This window comes from Syngnathoides biaculeatus, chromosome 23 (assembly GCF_019802595.1).
Source record: "Syngnathoides biaculeatus isolate LvHL_M chromosome 23, ASM1980259v1, whole genome shotgun sequence".
Taxonomy (NCBI): domain Eukaryota; kingdom Metazoa; phylum Chordata; class Actinopteri; order Syngnathiformes; family Syngnathidae; genus Syngnathoides; species Syngnathoides biaculeatus.
Genome location: NC_084662.1, coordinates 5077779 through 5104938, shown reverse-complemented (window position 1 = coordinate 5104938; position 27160 = coordinate 5077779). Strand labels below are relative to the sequence as shown.

The 27160-nt window shown below is 40.1% G+C and overlaps 1 protein-coding gene across 1 annotated transcript in view; it reads left to right on the top strand.

Annotated features, from left to right (window-relative positions):
- cd2ap (CD2-associated protein) overlaps positions 1 to 26137 on the top strand; it is a 65875-nt gene extending 39738 nt beyond the window's left edge. Inside the window, exons 11-19 of the mRNA XM_061812453.1 lie at positions 3191 to 3227; positions 4805 to 4867; positions 6004 to 6151; positions 10706 to 10815; positions 15740 to 15855; positions 18239 to 18322; positions 20954 to 21150; positions 22951 to 23014; positions 23232 to 26137. Coding sequence (XP_061668437.1) covers positions 3191 to 3227; positions 4805 to 4867; positions 6004 to 6151; positions 10706 to 10815; positions 15740 to 15855; positions 18239 to 18322; positions 20954 to 21150; positions 22951 to 23014; positions 23232 to 23273 — 861 coding nt within the window. The 3' untranslated portion in view covers positions 23274 to 26137. The remainder of the gene's footprint in view (positions 1 to 3190; positions 3228 to 4804; positions 4868 to 6003; positions 6152 to 10705; positions 10816 to 15739; positions 15856 to 18238; positions 18323 to 20953; positions 21151 to 22950; positions 23015 to 23231) is intronic.
- The last annotated feature ends 1023 nt before the right edge of the window (positions 26138 to 27160 follow it).

Genomic DNA, 27160 nt, shown 5'->3' with positions numbered 1-27160 from the left:
ATGGTCATTGAAGGAATGTTAATGGACACATTGCAGTGTGAATAACTACATCAAATGACACTGTAATGCCAATATCAGAACACATCCCACATTCCCAAAACAAGCATTTATTGCCCCGAGGTGTCATAGTGAGTGCAACGGTTGTCTGTCTCTGTGCCTTGTAATTGGATGGCAACTAGTTCACTGTGTACCCTGCCTCCTGCCCGTTGATAGGCACTCCCGTGACGCTTGTGAGCATAAGATGCTGAGAAAATGGATGGATGGATATAGAAATGAGTATATAAGTGGGAGCAAAGATAAACACTTGAGTACTTGAGTAATAAGCACTTAGCGTATATGTGAATTATTTGTTGGAATAAGTGAGTAGTCCCACACCCAGTGAAAGAATCCCTACAGACACAAGAAACTAAACTCACACCATTGTGCATGCAAAAAGACTGACAGAAATGTCCTATCAGCCCTATGGCTACTATGTGGATTCTAAGGAACCCCCACCCAATCAATCTAGGATAAGACCGGGAATAGGGGTCCATCCGAGAGCAACCCTGTAGACAGGACACAATCCACGCCAAGGGACTCAAGAGTTGTCCGCTGGCCCCTCTGGGGCTCCCTGACTACTGACCACCCGGTGGTGGCAGCAGGGACATAATTCCAGCCTGCTCCACTACCATCCCACAAAGGAGAATGTTCCTTATTTCTTGGGAAAGTAGAGCAGATAGGGGCACCTGACAAGAGAATGATTAGGGTGGTAACCCAGGGAGCAGCCGCAGGCCATGTGAGTGGAGCCCTCACACCAAGCAGCCATCCAGCCCGGCGTCCCGGCGTCAGGGCTATGTAACTAAGTGTAAAACCTACTTCCCTCCTGTTACCATGACTGCCAGATTCCTGACTGGCAGTCATTGGCCCTACTTCGTGAATCAGTGATAAGTAAGAAAGTATGTACCGTGAGTAGCTTGAGTGAGTGATTGAGACGTGGCTCCTGCAGGTCAGGCCCATCAGGCCGGACAACCACTGAGAAAGATGGCCCCCTCATCCAGACCTGCAGAACCATACCCAGGACTTCCCCTCCCCCAAATCCCTGACAGCAACCACTACATGACCCTGAGTATGGGAGGTTGACCAGACTAGGTAGGGCCAAAAAAAAAAAAACACCAGGCCTTACAGCATGCAGGGGAGCACCCTGCTCCCAGGTGGGAAGAGAAGAAAGCGAGTGCAGAGGGATGCATGGAATGGAGAGAAGAGGAAGAAGTTGGTCCATGGAGCAACAAAGGGGCCCCACCGCCCCCACCAGCAACTAGAGCGGAGGACCCAGGAGGGCGCCAGCTGACACCACCCCAGCACCCATGGGACATGGGCGAGTCACCATCACACAACCAGTATTCCCAGAGAGGTCACTCCTCTGGTCCCATTACACCCTCCACCCCCATCCCTGATATTGGGATTGAGTGAAAAATATCCTGCTCCCACTAAAGATGGAACTGCAAACACAGGGACAAGAGAAGAAAATCCCCACTGCCTGCATGTGTCCTCTGAACATGCAATCTGATCTAAAATGTATGGGAAAAGAAAAATTAAAAAGAGATGGTAATAATAATGATAATAACAGCAACAACTGTAATGGTAATAACAAAATAAATAGAATATAAATTCCGCCAACAACAACAAGCTTGACAACTAAGAAGACAGATGTCAAAATTCTACTTTCACCATTAGGAAACTATTCTTGGATTTAGCATGTTGAGGAAAGGTGACCTGTTGTCTTGAACAAGTACATGTCACCAGTCAACATGACCATGTTACTACGACGATGAAAATAACAATGTGCCGCGCCAATGTTTTTTGTGTGTGCGTGTGAGTGGGGGGATGGGAACTTTGAACAAAATTAGTAAAGAAGTGCATTGGTCCTGACCTGTGCTCGGGAGAGGACGTTCATTCAAAGATTGCACGAGGTATCTTTATGGACTTTTAAAACAGTATGACTCACAAGTAGTCAAGGAAATATTATGTAGCCTGGAAAGCTAGTGGTAGCACTAATGGTGGTATGTAAACATGCCGGTGTTCTGCAAATCCTACTGTAAAGCTTGCATGCACGTATGTCTACAAGCAGGAATAAGAGGAGATTCACCCCTCACAATAAGCAGTCCTATTGGTCGGTTGCACTGAAGTTATGTCACACTACACAGAAGCTAATCCAAAATTCAAACATGCTAGTTTCATTGTGATGTCATAAGGCTTTCAAATCATTGGTCGTGGATTATGTTACACTGCAAGACATTTTGTCGTTCCCTATGAAATATCTCGGGCTGTCGGCTGCAATAGCTAATCGGGTCAATATTGAGGTTGAAATCATGGTCTGTCTGATCGAGGCAGTAGGAATGCCCATTTTTGGCAGGTCATTGTTGCTACTAAGTTTGTCAAAAGTCATGAACATTGTTGGGGGGAAAAAATCATATTGGGGTTCGGGTTACCCTAAATAAAGATACGCATTGTGGTTTAGTTGTCAGAGAATCTTCTCCATGACACAACACAAAAAATGCTAACGCAATTGTGTGGCAAAATAACTTTGACTTCATAGTGCTTGAAATATGTCAGTGTGAAACGATAGTCTGCCATTTTCAAAATTAAGTTAAGATATGGGTTTTCATGGGACCAGGGTGGCTTAATGATCCCGCTGACCTACAAAAAATCTGAAATTGTTCATGTCCATTGGATGGTTTGTGTGGGGCTAGAAGTTTTGGCACATTTGGAACATTTTTAATTGTTCAAAATCTGTGACAAAATTTCAGTGAAAAGAAAACAAGTTTGAAAAAAAAAGAATCATACACAAACTAGGGCATACGAAAACAGAGGTTCTACTCCGTGGGATTTCAGTTTAACAATTTGTTGTTCCATTGAATGGTCCCATGCAATTTTCCTTCTGAGTTATAATTACAGCACTTATTAGGCTGGTTAAAAGAAGTCTTTTTTTTTTTTTCCAAAATTAGTTTTGACCCACCATTTTCAACAATGAATGATCCTGTAAAGCGTATTATTAGATTGTCCTTGTTTAGTTAGTTTTGTTCTAATTGGTTCCTGTCTACGGTACTTGTTTTTGCAATGGGATCTTTGTTTTTCTGAACAAACTTGATTGAGTAGCAGTATCCGTTACACACTCAGGCCTACTTTTCACTATGTCTTTTTCTCATTTCAGAAACCAAAGAAGCCACCTCCACCATCAAAACACATAGGTAGGAACCTCAAACACATCACTTATTCCTGTGGTGCCCAACATTTTTATCACTGCGGACCGGTCAATGCTTCACGATTTTTAATGCGGAGGGGGGCATTACGTAGATGGATTGTAATGAATATAATTTGTACTGAAAATCGAATCGAATAAACATGATAATGAATAATATAATAATTAAACAAATGTAAATATAAAATACACATGGAAAAACAAATAAAGAACAAGAACCAGCAATTTCACAGTTCTTTTTCTTTTATCTAAATATACCTACACAACAGTTAAATTAATAAACACTTAATGAATGTTATTTTTCAACAGATTAAATACATTTCTCAGTTTGAACCATCTCCTCTCCTCTCCCCTCTGCTTTACCTCACTCTGTTAGCAACCACAGCCCTAACACTCCCTGACTGGTCGCTAGAATAATGTTTAAACGTGCCTTGAAAATAAGATAGATATGCCATAAAAATGAATTTAAAGTGCATAAAAATTTGAACTCCCCATAACGCTAACACCTGAGCTTGATTCTCTGCAATGAGATGGTCCCATCTGCATGTAACGGGAGACAATGACACCCGAAGTGTGTTGCTTATGCCCAGTTTATTCCGTTGTTTTGTTTTGATTGCTGTCACTCCCGCTTCACACAGTTGTGAAGGTTGGTCGGCAGCCAACTGCAGTGCACATATAAACACCCACTTACATTCACATTCACACCTATGGACAATTTAGATTCTTGAATCAAGCAACCATGTGTATTTTGGGGTTGTGGAAGGAAACCAGAGTACCCAGAGAGAACCCACGCAAGTTCCATACAGCGAGACCATTTGAACCTGTATGTAATGACTGTACCCCAATTGATATAATTTTGCTCTTTAATGAATCACTCAAAACGTTTTAGAAACTGTTGTATCTGAATTAAAAAAGATCATTCTTCAACTCTATATGCTGTTGTCCAAGGTACACCAGAAAATGCAGTGTCTTTCTATTCCAAAAGCTCTTTCACTCCGCATTCTTTTTAAAGTCACAAAAACATTATACTCGCTGCAATATCATATGACACTGCTATTTGATACCTTTTACGCAAACAGGCTTAACATTATTTGGTCCAAAAAATTTTCTAATTCACTTTCACTGACAAATGCCACAACACGGAAAAAAATGTAATGTATCACATATGGTTCCGATACAGCTGCCTGTGACTATACACATGGCCAACAGGTGGTTTCATGTCCACATAAGGCCTCAAGAAATGAACCAGCATTCGAACCATTTGGGTAAAGTGTTACGATGCCGCATGAAGCTTCATTTCACCATCATTACAGTTCATCAGCATAGATCCGCTTTGAATTTCAGAGGCTGCAATAAATACATAATGCTCTGTTGACTGCGTCAGCAATGTTTGGTAGTTAAGTTTTTCCTTTTTCTTCTGTCCACTATATAGAGTGACCATAATTTGTTTCATTTTAAGTGTTGTGGGTGTATTTTTTGGGTGTTTTCTCTCTGCCAGTATACTTGTGTTTAATGCCAAACTGATGAGATACACTCTGACATTCTTTTTTCATTATCTTATAACAGCTCTCAAACCAGAGGTTCCCAGTGCTGATAAGAAGCCTCATACTGTCAAGCCAGAGGACAAAGGTACAAAGCCCTTCTTCCTTCGTCTGTGCAGCAACGTAGGGTGCAGTTAAAGGGATACTTTGCTGTATCTCTGTTAAATCAAGTTCCCCATTGCTAAAAACCCATTTATTTTACATAGTTCTAAACTAAATCAATAATGAATGGCATTTAAACGATGTGTGCACATCTTGACCTGTTGAATGGATGACGTTCTGTGACGTCAATGTGCTCTTAATTAGATGGAGACATTTATTACTGCTGTTGCTAAAAATACGCTAGTGCAACAGGACGTTATGTTAAGGGTGCCATAATTTGTGTCCAGGCTAGTTTCATGTTGTTGTTTTTTTTTCCCAATTCTGTTGAGCCACAAAAGAAAAGCGATACTTGATTCATACTTGAATATTTTCAGTACCAGTGTATTTCATTGATTGTTATGGGGTTTGCTTTATTTGCTTTAACGTAAGGGTACCAACAGTATTGTGTGTATACAGGGAGGCTTTGAGGTAAGAGGAATGTAACCTAATCTTTATATCAAAATATGATTGTCACCACTGAATATGAAAATTGGGACTCTTGTGTGAGACAGGATTGTTTCCTGAGCAGGTAGTGGATCTGCTGAACATGGAAGAGAATATCTAAAACAAGTTCTGTTGCTTGTTTTCACCTAATTGCAGCTCAATTTTGTTTGCGGCTGTATGGTCGGGATTGTAAAATTCTGATTACATTTACGTTTAAACTTGAGTGTGTATTAATGTGTGAGTGGACTGTGTGAGTTGCGGTCTAATTTCATCTTGTTAAAACAACCGAAACTCTGTCCTACACTAGAGAACCATATCATTTCACTGTTAAAGTGTTGAAAATCTTGGCAGTTTTATAGCAATTTTTTTTTCGAGCTTTTGGTGCCAAATTGAAACACTCTGTGCAGCTTGGTGCCCTTATTTCTAAATGGAGATAAGTGTCTTCCTCACACAAAGTTCTTATTTTTGACCATGACCAAGTAATTCTGTAAATATCCTGTCAGAAAACTTGTTGATCGCACTGACATTAAACATGAAGCTGTTTGATTACAAACCTTATGACTCTTTTGCTATTTGTTCCTCACTTTCTTTCGGTCTGTTTCTCCATGATTTAATACAAGTCTGTTTGCTCTCATTCAGTTGACAAGCCGATGCCAGATCCAAAACCATCCAAGCCTGCTGCACCACTCCCACCCAAAAAGCCAGTTCCACCTCCAGTTAAGGGGAAACAAGGGAGCCTCCCACCAAAGCGGCAAGACAAGATTTTGACTCCACCATCAAATTTAAAGTATGTCTGCTGTGGGTTGTCTTTATGAGCAAAGTGACAAGTGCCAGCTGTCATTCGCGTAATTTGATTTAAAAAAAAACCAAACATGAAATAAGCACTTCGAAGACCTCTAAAATCATTCATAAATAAATTCATGAAAAAAAATTGATTAGTTAAGTAAATGACCTATTCGACTCACCATTCTGCTCTTCTTGAATAACGTCCAATGTGAGTTAAGAAAAAATGCCTAAAATTAATCCAATATTAGTTGACAACATTGAACGAATATGCGTTTAAGTTCGTTGTTTTGCTTTCACGAGCGTAGCCATGTTGAGGCAGTAACAGTAGTAACAGTAACGCCCCTCCCCTTGCATTCTCTCAAGACGTCGCTTATTTTGTATGGTCTTGACATTAATTTACGCGTTTATTTCATAAATGTTGTTAACTAAACAAGCCTACTCCAAAACCATTGTTATTTACACGGAAACAGGAAATGCAAGTTAACCGTACTGAGCATGTACCGAGCATGTACGAAAGCGCATGTTCAGAACTGCTTCACGTAATGCGAGCGCATTTACGTCGAAAGTCATTAACATCACAAGCCATGTCAAAAGAAATTCAGTTACACCAGAGGTGCTCATCGCGTCGATCGCGAGGAATTGTGACGGCCCAAAAAAAAAAAAAAACAGACTATCATCCACCTCTCCGCTTGATTCAGGTGTGGCCAATACGTCGAGCGCATGCACATAAAAGTGCGTCCTATTTACGGCAGTCCCATGGTGCATGCCCCCCCCCCCCCAACAACAATACGTCACGATTGCCGACAGGAATGTTTGTTCCAATATAACGCTTGTTGCCACGAACGTGGATTATGTTGACCTAAACTTTCAGCATCTTCAAAACATTGCGAGTATAGACCGTTCATGTTTATTCTTTGACAGGCCAGTGCATTTAACTTTTCTTCAGATATTTTGTCAGATTAAAAATTTTTATTGATGATAAATTTTAAATACCGTTTTATATCATGTTCTACTAATATCAGTTGAAATTGGAAGTTATCATTTCTGAGTTTTAAATTTTAGTTTTCTATTTTAGTTATGTATTTGTTTTATTTCATTTTTAATTTACAGTTATGTCATATTAATCCAGTTTGTTATTTTAAGGACGTCCCGAATCACACCCACAACTTTATCTGCGAGCATGACTGACAACACCTGTACATTTTTCAAATGTGAGTGACTGTATGCGTGTGTGTGTGTGTGTGTGTGTGCGTGTATTTATATATATATATATATATATATAAATGCTCGCATTTGTATTTTCAGGAATTTTCACGAAAGTCCACTTTCATCTCTACATTAAGAGTTATTCCGATAACTAGAGCATAAATAACCTACTAAGAAGTTCACTAAAACCATTGGTGTCACTCCAAATACTAATACTCCGGTAACTAAAATCCAATGAAATCCTCTGTGTCACTTCTAAACAAATCCTCCAACTCCGGAGGTAGACGACGCGCTGCTCCTCTTCTACGTCGCTTACGTCAGCCTATACCAGCTTTTCTGAATCTTAACAGGATGGTTTTGGTTGTCACGGAAGCCCATACTTTATCGAGCCATCCAATGACTTCCCGAAAAGTTGCATGGCAGATTCACCCGGAAGCTGTGTTCTTGCAATGATGCAGAGACAGTTTGTCCTTGTGAGGTTGCCGTAGTCCACAGGCTTCGGGTCGAACGCCGATAGTGTCGGAACAACTACGTCATTATGGAAACGCTTTTGACAAAGGTCGTTCAAAGAAAAAAAATATGACTATCACCAAAGTTTTCAACAAGAATAGACAGCCTTTGTGGAGAGGGAGGCTTCTGCTGTGTGTCATTCACAGATTGGGAGTATGCCAAAGCATTCGTCCTCGGTATTGCCCGTAAACATTTTGCCAACTTTGCATAAAAACGAGATAATCAAATTACTTAAAGACAAGGCTTTGTCGGCAAGAACCGTTCACCATCGTACCATCATGATGGCAAATCAAATTGAATTACGTTCAGGATAAACGGACGGAAGTCTCAACACCTGCATGAAGCTTAATCTAACGACATATGACAAGTCGCATTTAATGGTATGAAGTACTTTTGTCATCATTGGTTAGCAACACTATAACAATGTTATTTAAAATAATCTGCAGAATATGATTTTCTCTTCAAAGGCAGTTTTGTTCAGTCCTTTTCAGTTGTTATAAGTTACAGATGCATAGGCTGAGAGCGCCTTCTCACGGTTGTCAGTGTGAAAATAACCGATAAGTGACTCAAAAAATGGATGGATGGATGTAATAATGTGTTAATAATTTCACATATAAATCGCTCTGGAGAATAAGTCCCACCCCCAGCCAAATTATGAAAAAAACCTGTGATTTATAGTTAAAAAAAAATACGATAATCCTCTTCTTTTCTTGGGGAATTTTTTTTTTCTAACTTTTACCATTCTGGGTGCTTAGGGGATGATGGTTTGCTACTCTTAGATGATCTGGATGGACAATACAGTAGTCTCTTGAAGAATCTGTTATCCACGGGGGGTAAGGAACGTAACACCAGCAAATAATGGATGCAGTATTTAAAATAGCTATGTATGATAAGTACGTACCATTTACATTACATTTTCTCCAAAATGGACAGCACACCCTAAGTGCATGCTAAGATCCATAATGTTGTTGTGTGACTAAGGCAAAGCAAGTTTATTTGTATAGTGCATTTCATACACAGGGTAACTCAATGCAGTTTACATGATTAAAATCATTCAAATGCATAAATAAAAAAAAAATTAAACAGTACAATTAAAAGCTTCTAGTGCAAGAACTATCACTGAAAAGTGGAAGTACTCTAAAAAAAAAAAAACCCTCTGTTTTAGAGTTAGCTGCTGATATTTATAAATTTTTTCACCAGCACACTTCTTTCGCATGCTACCTCACCGCACGGGATACCGGAGGATATGGGAACTGGAAGGTTGGCTTGCTAGACGACCGGCCAAAGATTTGATCAAATCCGGTCCTGCAATCTTGTTTCAATTTATCATACTGAAACCATTGGTGCAATTTCAAGTTATATAATGTAAACATAGCCCATTTCCACCATTGCAGCATGCAGTTAGTCATCAAGCTACTGTATGCCACAACTTGGAAAAGGGCATCTCAATGGAAAATTGCACTGCTTCACCACCAGTTTGTGATCTGCTAGTGGGGCCAGGGACCGGCTTTGGGTCTGTCCCATACTAAATATCTTTACTCTGTGTGCGGCACGTCACGTACATCCACACAACAGAGGCCCTCAACTGGTTATTACGTTCATTAGCCTGTGAGCTAATGAGCTTGTGAGGTTGCTAGACCTGTGGTGGTCTTTTCTAATACGGCAGCGCCATGCTGAGTGTTGTTGTGTGTGGGTCCCTCTATGTTAATTGTTTATTTAACACACTGGAACAATGTATTCAGCCTGGAGGTGAAATTGGACCACATACTGTACGAACAACCCTATTGGAGTCACAGGTAACAGCAGTGCCTTAAAGTTACCGGCCCACTATTGACAGTTTATAGGTGGGCTCTATTTTTCATAATTTTAGTCCTTAATTTTATGTAATGGGTATATTTTCTTTTTTTTTTTATTGTCATTCAAATTTGGCAGGCATATAAAGCACTTTGAATTACCTTCTGTATGAAATGTGCTAAACAAATAACCTTGCTTTGCTTTGAATTGACAGTTTTTTAAATCCTGAAAAGGTATGTCTAAAACTATCAATCCACATTGAACTCTTGTATTGTCATTCAACGTAGTATTCTCATTATCTTTAGAAGTGATCATTTGAAGACATTTGCATGGACACAGATGGGCCTGAAAATTCTTGTTTCGTCATTAACACTTGAGCTTTTTTGTATAACTCTCACAACTAATCTTTATGCTGTATAGACTATAATCTATATAATTTTTTTATCCTATATAATAGTATGAGCTTACTATTTTCCCCCAAGATAACAGCTTTACATATTTACAGCTTTTGCACGATACTTTTCTTAATGTTAATATTGTTTCCAGGGTTATGAAACTTGGTGTGTGTGTGGGGGGGGGGGGCGTTACAACCTCTGGGATCTGTAGCATAGTAGTAGAATTGCAGTCACGTTATATTTTTTTATAAATCATGTTACGACATGACAATTAATGCTGACACCTAAAAGTTTTTTTTAATTCTATATATTGGTTTCAGAATTTTAATGGTTTAGTGTTGTAATTTTTTCATTTACATTTTAAAAATGGTGAAATTTCGTTGGCCATTTTTTGCCAGTTAATGCTAAGGCCTTTCATTAAGCATCTTCAAATGTATAAGTTCAAAATGAAATTCAACATGGACAAATGAATTGTGTAACATACAGATATGTTGAGAAATAATGAACTCATACAGTTTTACTGTTAAGTTGACTTTTTTGGGGGGCAAATCTTGTCATGTTGCTAGCCTCTTCTTTTCTTACAGCATCTGAAGATGTCTTGTGGTTTTTCTTACCTTCTGAATAATAAGTTATATTTTTGTTTATTCCAGACATAACGGGGAGGTGCATACATCTCGTCCAAAGCCTGACTTGGAGTTATTACTGCCCCCGAAACCCAAAACACCCTCAGCAGACACGGGAGAGAAATCCTTTGAATCACGTATGTAGGATTTTTTTTTTTTATTTGTATGACACTCATTATAATCCCCCAAGGAATATTCAACCTGCACTTTCCTTTTATATGGTTTGTCGTGCACACAGCACAGAAGGCCAAATAACACACACAAGGAGAGATTCAGAATGAAGCAGGTGCGCAAACAATGCTGCACCAGTGGAGGGGACAGTGTCTTGGTCAGTAGGATGCAATACCAGCCAGCAAGCAGACTACCGTCTCTCCATCAAGTCTTTCCCATAGGGTTACTGACCCCACCTTACTGTAGGGACTTTTCCACCAACTAATCCAGGAACTTCATCTTCGTGGTAGCTGGAGCTCCAGGTAGCAAAAGGTTTATGTGGCCCATGTGGTTTATGTTTCCATTGACTTTATTAGTTCAGCAATTGAGGCTGATCTTGCTCATCACTGATAAACGACATCCCAACGATCAAAAAGCCAGGCTTCATTTCCTTGTTTTGCACCATGGCAAACATGGCATTTTTCCACAGGGTGGATGAGCTCCTGCCTGGGAAGGTTTTTTTTTTTATTTCCCCCTTTCCTCTGTGATAAACTGGATTGGACCATAAGTGTGCCCCGCCACCCAGCCTCACGGGGGTGTTCATCTCTAGCCTGGCCGAGGAAGGCGCACACATTCGCTTCGGCTCGGACTTCTGTTTCTTAGCAGGACCAAGTTTAACAGCGACAGACTTTGAGTCCAACGCCGCGGCTCCCCACCCAGCCCAGCTTCAACATAGCTTTGTATACTCAGCGAGCATAGTCATTCCACCCTGTTTCTTGTCCATCATGTGCAGATCAGCAGAGAAATGTAAAAATCAGTATTTGAAACGTTTGCTTTTCAATGTATTTCAATCCTTTTTTTTAATACCCTTGGGTAATGCTGCATAATGGCGGATCTGTGAATGATAAAGTCTTAGATAAATTCTTAGAGAGGTCTATCAACCAAATATGTCCAGACATTCTACATTTGCTCCAATGTTAATAAATATTAATTGATTTACAGTATTTTATTGAAGGGTGCCTTTAAAGACACTCAAGGTCACCATGCAGGGCTGTCAAAATATTTTTAAAAAGCACAATAATACACAATTAAAAATCTCCATTTCAAATAATGTTGCAGTACAATAATTGAGAATGACAATCACAGAGAATAGGCTAGTTTAAAGTAGAGTTTTAAAGCGAATGTTTAAGATAAGGCAAAGAATCCCTGTTCCTAATGTTAGGAGTAAGTACCAAAGCCAAGTCACCAAGGAATTGAAGCCATTTGAATCCATGGTGGACAGATGGGCTTGGAAGAATGATGGGAGTGATGGAGGTAGCAAATCTAAGAATTGAAATGGGATTTTTGATGTCGGCGATCAGATATGAACAAGTGGAATTATGAATGTAGAGAGAGGAATTTTATAGCCAATCCATTGTTTGATTGGGGGCTGGTAGATTTGATGGAGAACGGGTGAGATGTGATTGTTGGACATTGTTTTGGTGATGATGCAGGCAGCAACATTCTGGACCAGTTGGAGTTTAGGGGAAGACCAAAGAGGAGGGAATTGTAATAATCTAGACATGATGTTACCAGTGAGTGGACCAAGACGGCGATACTTTTCTGAGTGATAGCAAAAGGCGGTTGAAATTGCAGAGAGGGAAGACTGGATAATGTTATTCATGTGAGTTTGAAATGACAAAATGCTGTCCAGGATGACACTCTTAACCGTTTCCGGGCAGGTTTATTATAATCGAAAATTTTAAGTCCAGAGTATCATTTTCTGAAAGTATCAGAATTTTCTCTCTGCAAAATTTTATTTGGTCCAGAGAGGGTTAATATGAGGAGAGGAGGAAACGGAGGTTATGTCAATGGATGATGGTGGAGTTGGGATGGTTAGTGGGGATGAATTTGTGGCGATTAAAGGACAATCTCATTTTGTCACTGGTGAGTTTAAGGAAGTTGGGAGAGAACCAGGATTTTCCAGAAGAACAGGCACAGAGGGAGGGGGTGGGGAGGTAGAAGTGGGTTCGAATTAAAGGGGCAGACCTCGGTTGTGTAGCACAGTGAAAGTGGATGTCGTATTTGCGCAATACATGGCCAAGGAAGAAGATATAGATACTCAATTAAATAGGACCAAGATGTGAACCCTGGGGAACACCAGGGGAGAGGGGCGATAGAAGAGAAGGTTTTCCGATGAATGAATTCAGTATGGTCAGATATCATTTGAGCCAGTTTAAGGCTTTGTCAGCCAATTGCAGCAAGTCTTTTGGAGATGATGGTGTGGGAAATTGTGTTGAAGGCTGCAGATCTTTGCAGATCTTGGAGGTTGAGGATGAATATTAGTCCGGAAACAGCTTCCAACAAGAGGTCATTGGTCATCTTTAAGATGGCTGTCTCTGTTCTGTGCCACTATGTAAACAGGACTGACACTGTTCAAATACATTATCACAAGAGAGATGAGTATGGACTTTTGATGCACTAATTTTCTAGAATTTTGGAGAGGAATGGAAAGTTGCAAATTCTATTGTATACTGCAAGTTTTTTCTTGACATTTTTATAACTAAAAAAGTTCAGTTACCTCCCACAATTTGTGAGTGATAGCAAGTTCTCTCATGATTAGAAAATTTGTTACATTAGAAAAAACAAAATACTTGAAATATTCTAATGGAAATCCAAATCTAGTACAACATTAAAAGTACTTCTTACTCTTGAAGTTAGTGACTCAATGTTTTTCAGTGCTTAGTGAAGTAACATACAGTAGAAAAGAACTGATGTGAGCCATGTTAGTCAGTCATGTTTTCTGTCTCGATATTTAGTCTGTAGTATTAACTTCGCCAATTCTCTTAGCTGGTCGCAAAGGTTCATTTCAAAACATTATAATATATTAACCTGACAATGACTTGGTCAAAAAGGTAATAATCAGGATGATCTTTATTTGCTAAGTACTTAAAAAAATTGGTAATTTATTCGATAGTTGGAGCCGCTCTAGTACGACAGTAAAGAGTCATTTTACAATTAATACTTTTGAGACCTAAAAACATAAAAGGTAACTTAGGTAATGTAAATAATGTTCATGCGGATGCTTTTTTTTTTTTTGACAATTGTCCAAGTGACACTGAGTCCATTCATCCATTTTCTTCCGCTTATCCAAGATCAGGTCACAGGAGCAGTAGCTTTAGCAGAGAAGCCGAGACTTACTTCTTCACAGCCACTGACTCCAGCTCATCTAAGGGGATCTCGAGGTATTCCCAGACAAGCCATGAAACTTAGTTTCTCCAGCATATCCTGGAGTGTCCCTGGGTTCTCCTCCCTGTGAGACATCCCCGGAACTCCTAGGAAAATATCCATCTGGCATCTTATACAGATGCCCGAGCAAACTCTTATGGATCACACCTCACCCAAACTCTAAGGTAGAGTCTGTGGAGGAAACTCATTTAGGCTGCTTGTATCTGGGATCTCTTTCGGTCATGACATAGGTGAGGGTAGGAACATACATTGACTGGTACATACAGAGCTTCGCCACTCAGTTTAGCTCCTCCTTCACCACAACTGACCGATACAAAATCAGCATTACTGCAGACCCCGATCTGAACTGAGCCGCCTGTCGCTCTCCCGTTGCATTCTTCCCTCACTCGTGAAGAAGACTCAAAGATATTTGAACTCCTCCACTTGGGGAAGGATCCCATCCCCGACCTGGAGAGGCCCCTACCCTTTTCCAACGGAGGACCATGGTCTCAGATTTGGAGGTACTAATTCTCAACCCAGCTACTTCACAATCAGCTGTGAACCACTCCATTGAGATTTGCAGATCATGGCCTGGTGAAACCAAGAGAACCACATCATCTGCAAAAATCAGAGATGTAATACCAAGGCAATCAAACCAGGACCCCCTCTTCGCCACAGCTGCGCCTCAAAATTCTCTCCATAAAAGTTATGAACATAGTCAGTTTCAAAGGGCAGCCTTAGCAGAGTCCAACCCTCACCAGAAACAAATCTGACTTACTTGCTGGCAATGTAGACCAAATTCTGATACCAGTCAAACAGGTATCGAACAGCCCATATCGGGGTTTGGTTCTCCATACTACCAATCAACCTCCACAGGACTCACCAAGGGAGACGGTTTGAGGCCTTCTCCAGGTCAACAAATCACATGTAGACTGATTGTGCGAACTCCTATACACCCTCAAGGAATCTGCTGAGGCTGAAGAGCTGAGCCACTGTTCCACAGCTAGGACAAAAATTACCTTGCTCCTCCTGAATCTGAGTTTATTCATAATGATGATGGGCAGTGTAAGGTGATTTGAATGTATAATTTTTACACCCATGGGATACCATCATATGGGTAACCACTCTGTGCCTACAAATAATCTACTGCAAAATTATGTTTTTCAAAAAAATGTTATGCAATGGCATCTTTTTACAAGCAGGAATTAAATCTATGCTACATCTTAAAGATGGACTGAACTCAAATTAAAAAAAATTGCCCCCATTTTTCATCAGCTGAGCTAAAAAAAAAAATAACTTTGTTGTTCAATGTATGCAAAAAGCTAATTTCTGTCAAATATTCTTCACTAATCATTCTGAAACTTTTTACACTTCTCGTTGATCCAAATAATCCAGACAACTCCCTTTTGGCATGTCAAGTTGTTGATTAGAAAGCTTTAGGTTGACCACACTAAACCTCAAATCAAAGGTTTCACTTTATTGTGAGAAATAGTCCTTTTGTGTGCGTTAAAAAGTCTAAACTCTGTAGAAAAACGAATTGCAAAATGGGAGGAAAGGGAAAAATTTATTTGTGCAGTTATATTGTATTCATATTTTTGTTCTATATATTTTGGTGCGTTAATGTCATAGATTTCCTAAACAATAATTTCCATGTTGTCATCCAATTATCTTTTGTACTTACTGTATGTCTTACTTTCTCACCAGCTCTGATGAGTTTTGATGAGGTGTCATCTACCTCAGAAAAGCTGTCCCATCCCACTGCGAACAGACCAAAGATTACTGGAAGGAGGTTGCCCGCCCAATTTGGAGGAGGACTATCAGTAAGGACTGACTAATACTTCATTTTTAATGAAATATAAAAATCATTTATTGGCAAAATCTGTTAAAATAGTCTGTCTTGAATGCATTTAAATATTTACAGTTGAAGCCAGAAGTTTACATACACTGTGCAAAACACATATTTTGTCTCAATCTCTGAAGTCAAATCAGAGTACCGTAATTTCCCGACTATGAAACGTGACTTTTGTCACACACTTTCAACCCTCCAGTTTATGCAATGATGCGGCTAATTTATGTTTTTTTTTTTTTTTTTTTTTTTCTAATGGCCGCCAGGGGCGCTCGAGCAGAAAAGGTAAGAGTGAGACAGGTGGAATATATGTGTTAAAAGTCAAAAGAAATCGTCCAGGAAATCAGAAAAAGAATCGGGGCGGCTCCACAAGCCTATCTCATCCTTGGGTACAGTTTTAAAATGCTTGAAGTTCCAACATTCATTTGTTCAAACAATTATACGCAAATATGAACATCACTGGAATGTTCAGCCATGACACCACTCAGTAAGGAGATAGGTTCTGTGATCCAGAGTTTAACCATTTTTGGTCCGAAATGTGCGAATCAACTCCAGATGAAAAGATAAGACCTTGTGAAGATGCTGGATGAAAAAAAAGTGTCATTATCCACAGTGAAGAGTCCTGCACACACATGGGCTGAAAGGCCACTCGCTGAGAATGAAGCCATTACTCTTAAGGGAAAAAAAAACAAATAAAAAAGATTACAGTTTGCAAAAAGACTCCAAGGGAAAGATCTTAACTTATGGAGACATGTCCTGTGGTCTGATGAAACTAAAGTGGAGCTCTTTGGCCATAATGTCCAATGTTACTTCTGATGGAAAAAGGGGGAAGTTTGTCGACTTGAGAACACCCTACCAACAAACGTTGAAGCACGGAGGTGATAGTATCACTTGTGGGGCTTTTTTGGTGCAGCAGGAACTGGGGCTCTTAACAAAATAGATTGCATCATGAAGAAAAAACATTACCTGAAGATATTAAGGCAACATCTCAAGACATCAGCAACGAAGCTAAAACTTGGGCACAAATGGCTCTTTCAAACAGATAATGACCCTAAGCATACTGCCAAAATGTTTAAAAAGTGGTTTCCGGATCACAAAGTCAATGTCTTGGAGTGACCATCACAAAGCCCTGATCTGGATCCCACCCCAGTTTTTGGGCAGACCCTTTAAAGGTGTGTTAATGCAAGGCTACCGACAAACATGTCTCAGTTAGACCAGTTCTGTCAGGAGGAATGGGCCAGGATTCCAGCAGAGTACTGTCAAAAGCTTGTTGAAGGTTATCCAAAACATTTGCCCCTTGTCATGCAGTTCAAAGGAAATGCTACTTGATACTGATGAAATATATCTAAACTTGTTACCTCAAAGAAAATATAAAATTCTTTAAGAAATTATCTTTCATTATTGTGGCATGTAACAAGATTAAATATTTTGTTGCTCCTGAGTGAGCTTAAACAGGAGAGGTGTAAACAGTGAGCCAAAAAGTGAAATGTGTTTTTGCACTGTTCGTGTAAACGTTTGGCTTCAACTGTATATTATTTATATGTTCTGGTGGTTCCAAATGAAGTCACTAATGGTGTAATGGCACAGATGACTGACTTTGGTGCGGGCAGCGTGGGATCGATTCCCGGTCAGTGATGGTGTTGAAATCTGCCCTGTGACCAGTTCAGGGTGTAATCCGCCTTTCACCCCAAGAATGGCTGGGTTAGGCTCCAGCTCTCCCGTGACCCCTGTGAGGATAAGTGCCTTAGATAATGGATGGATGGATCGATAGTTCCAATTGTACATGTCTACTCCAGGAGCACCTTTTGCTAGAGACTGATCCACAATTATCATATTGACATTCAATCTTGCCCACATGTGGCGTGAAACAGTTAATGGTAGTCTTATTTCTTGCTGAGAACACCAACTGGTTTCCTTCCCTCCGATAATTGGTTGGATCGGATGCTTGTGTCAAGACATTTTTGTCCTGTTTTTATTTAAGTTAAGATTATGTATGTCAACTGTACATCACGTTGTATATCATTTATCATGATAGAAGATTACCCATCCATTTTCCGTACCGCTTAACCTCATTAGGGTCTGGGGCTATTGATGTCTATCTGATATACCATGTTTTTGGGATGTGGGAGGAAACCAGAAGACCAGGAGAAAACCCACATGGGGTGGGGGGCGCGGGTGGGACATGCAAACTACACACGGCCGGATTTGAACATGGGTCCTCAGAACTCTGAGGCAGGTATTTAACCAGTCAGCATGCTTGCATGCCACCTATTCTTACTATTGTAATCATGAGTAGTAGTGAGTATAGTATTAGTGTTGTTGTTGTTCTCGTTATTAAATAGAAACCTCCCTTGCAGCCCAACAAAGAATTTGTCGTGGAGAAATCTTTCAAGATGGATGAGGAGGATGGCGCCAAGCTAAAGCCTGTAGAACCCAGAAAGGTAATTTCATTTCTTTTGTAACTCTTTTTTTTATATCACGGACACATACATTTTTTTGTTTGTTTTTGCTTTTGGGGTTTTTGTCTAAAAATTTACCAATTAAACTCACACTGCCACAGGGAGAATATGGAAACGCCACACAGGCAAGACCAGATTTGAACTCGGGTCCCCAGAACTATGGGGCTGATGTGCTAACCGGTCGGTTACCATGCAGACTGAAGTCATTGGCTTTGATTGTGTCCACCAGTTCACTTTCCAGTTATTTCTTGGCTTTGATGTCACCCTAATATACTTAAAAAATAAAATGTCATTCCTGGAAGGGAGGCATTGTCTGGTGAATGAGGCCTCATGAATGTGAAAAGGCCAGTAACAGCTGTAGTTTCATTGCCGACCGTTACTATCCAAGTCTGGACAAGTCAGGCTTTTTTTCCAGGCTTTTGATTTTAGGTTTACTCCGTATATAGTAGAAATGTAACTTATAAGGAAGGACTCTTGTTAGCTGCCTATAATCTTTCTGTTCCATGTCATACTGTCGATTTTATGGACTGTTTAAAAGTGTCTTTTTGAAATCAATTACAGGGAAGTAATGACTACAACCCGAGGATTTACAGAAAGCCATGAACTTATCACGTAGCAGCGTGTTTGCTTACAGTGGGGCAAAAAAAGTATTTCATCAGCCACCATTTGTACAAGTTCTCAGACTTGAAAAATAAGAGATGCCAATAATTTTCATCATAAGTATACCTCACCTACGAGAGAAAAACATCCAGAAAAAAATTTAGCAATGTACATGGACTGTTTTGCACCAAAATTAAAGTAGATACTTCGGTTATGTGAGTGATAAATGGGCTGGTAAATGTCTTTCACTTTTATATTACCATTCTTCCAGGTACTCAGAGGTATACCATTCTTATTCATCTACTGATGACCATTACATTGTCATTGCCACATTAGGAGAGCGGAACATTTAAAAGGACGTCATAGACAAAAGGGGTGAGGTTGAACTCTGCAAGCTTTGGTTTGCCCCAAAAGAATGAAGTCAGACAATGATGAATTCAACTAAAAGGATAAAAAAAATTGTCAACACTAGAGCAACCAAATCACAGGTTATTGTACCCAGCGCTGTCACCCTTCACCGAAGAAAAAGTTAGAAATCTAGGTCAACAAAGCTACAGCAATTACTTATGGCTATCACTGGTCATCATCCCAAACTAAAACAATAAACTAAAAGCTTTTGCATGCTCCTCATGCATGTTGATGGGTAGCTGTGTGGAAAAAAACAGGCAAAGGTTATGTAACAAAATTGAGCTCAGCATAAACCTCAGACCAAACACCGTTTCTCCCCTAAAAAGAAAAAATGCACCCATAGTGATTCACCACTTTATATCTTTTTCACCTGTGCAACAACACAAATCACGGTCACTATGATCTGAATGTACCAGAGGTCATACCCCCAAAACAGAATTATTTTTGCAATATGTTAGAAAACTGACACCAGTCTGAACTACTCCGATCACTGAGCTTAAAGCAAAAACACACCTCCAGTTGTTACACAATTTTAAAGTGTCACAGACCACCTGAGCTCATTCTCTTAAATCGTTTTTTATTGCAGATTCTGGGTGAGTCATGTATCACAAAAGATTTAGGAGGACCACCTGCAGCAAAGCTTGTGCACATTTTATTAATTGGCTGAGATGCTATCGGGCATAAATTAGTCACGGTCAATCAGAAGTAATCACCCATGTTTGCTCGGACTGCTTGGTAAGGTGTAAAGAACTGTTAAGTGTATTCATATACCCAGTTTCTGTACCATTTATCTTGGAGTCACAACATGTAATGTTACCATCATATATATGTTCGGGAGGTAACAGTACTCCAAAAATCACTGTTCAATCCATGCCCTCCTTTTAAGGTCACAGTGCCGTTGATAGTAACATAAGATGCAAAACATGAAGCAGCGTATAGTTTCAACAGAATCTGATTTCATTATATTTAAAAGTCAATTAAAAATAACTGCATGGTACTGACAGTAAATTCTTCAACGTATGAAAGAGTCTCATAAATAGAATAAAAATGATGGCATGATCTAAGAATTCCAGCACAATTGTAGTATTTTATAGGTATTTCTGGATTCAATAAGATGCTGAGGTTCTCACTTGGAGTGAACAGGTTGGGTAGGATTAGAAACAAGATCATTAGAGGGACAGCCAAAGTTGTATGTTTTGGAGACAAGGTTATAGAGAGAAGACTTGGATAGTTTGGACATGTTCAGAGACGAGAGAGTGAGTATATTGGTAGAAGGGTCCTGAGGATGGAGCTGCCAGGCAAAAGAGCAAGAGGAAGACCAAAGAAAAGGTAGATGGATGTTGTGAGGGAGGACATGAGGACAGTGGGTGTTAGAGAAGAAGATGCACGAGATAGGCTTAGATGGAAAAAGATGACACGCTTGGGCGACCCCTAATGGGACAAACCGAAAGGAAACGAAAAAGAATAATCCTAGTTCAGAGATGTTTGATTGTACATTCCACTTTGGATCAGACTCTACACTGAGGACATTTCAAGACTAGTATTGGTACGTTCAGTATATTTATAAATACAGTATCCTTAATTTTTGTTTCTCTCCCTTCACAGCCTTCCACACACAACCTGTCTCCTTCCCCGTCATTCCATAAATCCAGTGCCGAGGCCAAACTCAGTCCAGCAGTCCTAAACTCAAGCTCAGACAGCAGTTCTCAAGGAAGAGAAGATCCCAAATCCCAGATGGATGATCTTAGAAGTCAGATGAAGGATCTGCTGCTGTCAGTGGAGCTGTTCAAGGCCCAGCAAATGTAATCATTGCTCAGAAGAATACTTGTGGAAATGAAGGGGTGCCAATTGTAGACATCATTTATCTCTTAGTGGAATATTGAGATGAACAGAAGTTTTATTAACTCAAGTGCTTTTATAATTTCATACGCTGTACAAGTGTACAATAACTTAATATTACATAGAATAGCTATTTTAACCATAGTCGGCAATACTGTGATATTTTGCATTTACACTTGAAACCAGAAGTTTAAATAAAAGAAACATCAAAAAGTCAGTTTACATGTTGCAAATGCATACAGCAACAAACACCTCCGTTTCTGCAGCCACGTCCTGCGGTCTGACAAAACTAAAATTTAATTGTTTGGCAATATTGAGCATCTGTATATTTGGAGGAAAAAGGGGAAGCTTGCAAGCCTGAGAACACCATCTCAACTGGGGGGTGGCAGCATCAGGTTATGGAAATGTTTTTTTGTGGAAGAGGGAATGTTGCACGTCACAAAATATATGGCATCATAGGGAATGAACATTTTGTAGAAATCTTGACATTGTATCTTAAGATATCAGCCAGGAAGTTAAATCTTGTGTGCAAATGGCTCTTACACATGACAATGATCCATACCGTACTGCCAAACTATTTTTAAAATGGCTTAAAGATAACAAAAGAATGTTTTGGAGCAGAAATTGCAAAGCCCTAATCTCAATCCTTTTGAAAGTCATTGACGTACAAACTTCACTCAGACCAGTTCTGTCTGCAGGAATGGCCCAAAATTTCTACCAGCTATTGTGAGAAGATTGTGGAAGCGTGTACAGTTCAAAGGCAATGGTATCAAATAGTAATGAAATCTATGTAAACTTTTCACCTGCAAGAAAGTAATGAATATTCGTCGTTAAAGCTCCTCTCTTTATTCTGGCATGTAGCCAATAGAAATAATTTGACAACCCTAATTGACCAGAAACGAGAAAAGTATCCTCTTTCATGTTAGAGTGAGGGAAAAAAAATCATCTAACTTCTGGTTTCAACTGTATATTTTATCATTTACTTTGTAGTACAGGAAGTCCTCGGTGTGTGAATGAGATCTGTTCCTACAGTAGCGACTCAAATTTCGACTTAAGTCGGATTCCACTATTAAAGTCAGAATTTACATCAAAAATACTTTGTATAAAAAACAAATACATTGATGATGATGTACTTAGCATTGGAGAAGAAGGGGTGGCTGTGGTTAGCTATTGCGAAGGAACCTGGTCCTCAATCCTCTCCATCTTAAGTATCAAAGAACCTTGTTTTGTCATCATTGTATCTGACAAAAGAACAGAACCTTTAACATGCGCTAAGATACAGGCTTTGTCTTTAATAATTGTGACCACGGTTGTCCGACTGAAGCCTTAGTGGTGTTGGCATCTCTCCTTTCCCGATTCTTTTTATGATCTTGAGCTTTGGGTTCATGGTAATGGATTGTCTTTTGGCTGCAGAAGCATTGCTAAAAGACATAGCTTTCTTCTTTGGGGCGATAATGTCTAAGAAGGAGAGCAAAAAATGCAAAGATACTCCCGGCGCACAAACACGGACAAGCATTAGCCAGACAAAATGGCGGCCGGGGGACGGGCGATGTAAAGTCGAAATGTCTTAGGTCGAGACCCTCATAACCCAAGGACTTCCTGTACATCCTTCCTACCAATCAATTCACATTTTGATACTGCGATTAAGATCTGACATACCAGTGCTTGAAAATGCAGTTTAAAATTTGCTGTCAATTTCCTTAATTCCACAAACAAAGGCTTTGTGGGCGCAATCACTTGCCAATGTTTGTGCGTATTTCTAGGAAAGAAATAGCTGAGCTGCGTGGAGAGCTGGATCAAGAAAGACTAAAGCGTGTGGCGCTGCAGGTAGTATTAATGCGCATAAGAACACATGCTGAGTTGTCTATATTTATTACATGTCGTAAAATCACGCATGTCGTAATGCAGCACCCGACTGTGGTGCTTTAGATGCCTTCCGCTGCAGAATTCTCTTTCATCCCCCACACTGGGTCTGAAGAAGAGAGAATATATAATTGTTGGTCTTACCTCAGATCTGAGTGGTGTGCTTTCTATGCCATCGCAGATGGAGCTCGATAAACTGAAGATGGCTGTCCACTCAACGTGAAGCTAAGCTCAGGGCACGCTTCATGGTCCAACTGCTAGCCTGGCGAAACAACTAGAGAGCCCGGTGTTGGGGCATTGCGGAGGTGGAGGTGGACAACCATCAGAGAGAGGGTGCAATCATTTTAAGATCTATGAAAATCAAATCCCCATGTTTGTAAGATTTAAATTTTTTGCACATATTTTGTTTTTAAGATGGGATGTAATTAGATTACTGATGTATATGATACATTTTCTTTGCCAACACAAAAAACGAGGCCTTATTTCAAACTACTGTGCTCACTTATGTCTTCATTTCACACCTGCACTCATCAAACGCCTCATAAGAGGTTCGCTCTCAGTACTACTGACTAGATATACAAAGCAGGGGGTCCTTATTGCTCCACCTTTTTTTTCACTCCTATTTTAAGCACATTTTTTTCTTTTAACATTTTCCTTGAAACCATTTCTCTTTGCTCTTAAGGCGCATGCTGAAGCTGTAATTTAATCATTCCTAGCAGCGCCTTTGAAGAAGCTCACTCTTTATTTGTCGCCCCCCCCCCTTTTTTTTTTTTATGCATTTTCTAGTGTTCCTATCCTGGGAAACACTACTGTGCCTGTCAAAAAAAAAAAAAAAGCTCTACTAATAATTACACATTACCATTTAACATAACCGTCTGAAAATAGGGCATCTCGATATTGTGTACGCGTATTTTTTAAACTTTACTGAGATACTCTTGAGGGCCTCTCCTAACCACCATGGTATGATATAACAACACTTAGATGACGGAGCAAACTTTGGTTATTTTAGTCTATTTTTCACATTCGTATTCATGCACCCACATAGTAACTATTTTATTGGCTGGCAACCAGTTCAGGGTGTACCCCACCTCCTGCCTGGAGATAGCTGCCATGGGCTCCGACATTCCAGCGACCCCTGTGAGGATTAGCGGCTCAGAAATTAGAATTTGGCAATAACCTTAACAGTCACACATGGTTTTATCCTCTATGCCTTTACAATAAAACCCCCACCCCTCCATAAGATGAAATGTTTTTTCTTCAGTGTTTTTACATGTACAGTCGTGGCCAAGTTTTGAGAATGACACAAGGATTGGTTTTCACGAAATGGGCATGCTGTCAATCCACTTCTGAGCCTCATCTTGACTGATGGCAGCCCATTCTTACATAATCAAAGCTTGGAGTTTGTCAGAATTTGTCGGTTTTCGTTTGTCCACCAGCCTCTTGTGGATTGACCACAAGTTTTCTATGGGATTGATGTCTGGGGAGTTTCCTGGCCATGGACTTGGAATGTCAATGTTTTTCTCTCTGAACCACGATGTTATCACTTTTGCCTTCTGCCGAGGTGCTCCATCATGCTGGAAAAAGATTTGTTTTACACCAAACAGTTCGTGGATGGTTTGGAGAAGTTGCTCTCAGGATGTTTTGGGACCTCTCTTTATTAATGGCTGCTTTAAGGCAAAATTGTGAGTGAGTCCAGTCCCTTGGCTGAAAACCAACCCCACACATGAATGGTATAAGGACGCTTTACTGTTGGCATGACAACGCATGGTAGTGCTCACCTTTTTTTCTCAGGACAAGTTAATTTTGATGGCAAATAGGGACTTTGCAATTAATTTCAATTCATCTGATCACTTTTCATAACGTTCTGGAGTGTATTCAAATTGCTGTCATAAAAAATGAGGCAGTAGAATTTTTTTTAACAATATTTGTGTCATGTGTCTTTTTTTTTTTTTTTTTTTTTTTTTCAGCGTTGGCCCGAGTACTCCTTCATATTTTTGGTTTGGGTTCAGATTCTGAGTCTTTGGTTCAAGAAAACTGGAAAAAACAATAAAAGTTAGGTGTTTAATAAAATCTGCTTTTGTTGAAGATAATCCTTCCTGAATGGCTCTAGAATTTGAAGTAACAATCATCCAGTGGTTTGCTTTGGTCACCACCAGTTTAAAGTCTGTCAATGATTCAGTTGTGCATGGTATATTGAGGTCAGTTTCTCTTCCCCCACGCCCCCCCAAGTTTGAATCCCTAATTGTTTGATGTTGTTTCAATTCCAATCCATGTACAATCAATCCTTGCTTAACTGATTCTGATTGGTGCTGTGCCATACCTTTGAAACACCATGTACCCAACTTGACCACTGTTGCACGTTAAACCATTTTGAGCGACTTCCTCACTATGACTTCGAACTGTAAAACATTATCTGGCCTCAGCAAGTGTTGGAACATGTTAGCAAGCTGCCTGTTCACAATATCAGCATCGTGCATAAGCTACATGCTATAGATAAGATGTGAGAAAGATCAATACCATGACACTATCCCACACTTCTCTCACAACACCCTCTTTGGCCTCCTGTAATGTGTACCATACATGCCAGTACCGATTATCATCTTTAGTTTTATTTTATTATTTTTTTAAATCTCACCAAAGTCTTAAAACAAGTTACTTCCGCAGTATATTCTCCAGCATTTGTGTTTGTGTTGCTGGTCATTTAAAAGGGCTTTCGTGCTTTTCATTTCTTTTCTGTTTTCCTCTGAATGCTCTGACAAAGTTGTTGACATCAGTCTGACCTTTGCAAGGCTTTCCACGCGAGCATTATGTCTGTGCCTGACGTTATACAATCTCCCTTTGAGCCTTTTCGATGGCACGGCTGCTCTATTTAATAATCACATTGTGGGTAAATGGGATCAGGGATAGCCGTTGATGTAATATCTACTGCCGCTTTCCATTTATGTACTGTACATTCCAGGGATTTACACCAAGAAACGAAGGAATCTGCACATTTATCATTTTAATTTCAAAATAATTTTGTTTACAAGAGTTGTATCCTTGCATGAGCTGAGATTCTTTCCAAAAAAATACAAAATAAATATATTTACTGTCAAAAACATCCCTTTGCTTCTGTATTTACAGCATACAGGTTCATCTTGACACTCCCATTGACAGATGCAAAACCACCTTGTGAGATTTGCTTCATGTTAATTTTTTTAATTTTTCTTTTTTTTTCTTGAGGAAAATTGACACGGAGAGCTTTTCAGAGTATGGAGGGTGTTTTTGAGGAAATGCAGATGACGCTCCATTCCAGTGACTTATGACTCGCTTGTCTAGGCTTGTGGTCGTGTGGAGGAAAAAAAGGTTTGTGTGTGTTTGTTTGGAGGTGAGGAAAGTCTCTATCGACTTTACATAATCTCATCTCAAGTGACATGACGAAAAGTATTCAGATCTGTAAACTTTACAACAATATGAAATTGTTTTCCTTATGTGGCAACACTATGAATGGATGGTTTGCATGTGGCCTCCGACAACAGTTTGCTTCTTACCTGAAAAAAAATTGAATTGCCCACCCAGACTTACAGGATAGGACCGCACAATTATCACGGGTCAGTTTCAGTTTGAAAGACATTGCAAGACTGTTACAATTGCTGTGTAGTCCATCCATCCTTCCATCCATCCAATACCGCTTCTCTGGGTTGGGTCGTGGTGGAAGTAGCTTCAGGAGGGATACCCAGACTTCCCTTTCCCCAGCCACTTCTTCCAGCTCTTCCAGAGCTCTTCCGTGTCCTGGATCGTCCCTGGGGTCTTTTTCCAGTGGCACATGCCCGGAACGCCTGACCAGGGAGGCGTCCGGGAAGCATCCGGATCAGATGCCCCACCCGCCTCATCTGGGGCCTCTCAATGTGGAGGAGCAGCGGCTCGACACTGAGCCCCTCCCGGATGACAGGAGCGTCTCACCCTATCTCTAAGGGAAAAGCCCAGACACCCTCCGGAGGAAACTTATTTTGGCCGCTTGTATCCGGGATCTTGTTTTTTCGGTCACGACCCACAGCTCGTGCCCATAGCTAGGAATGTCGATCGACTGGTAAATTGAGAGCTTTGCCTTTTGACTTAGCTCCCTCTTTA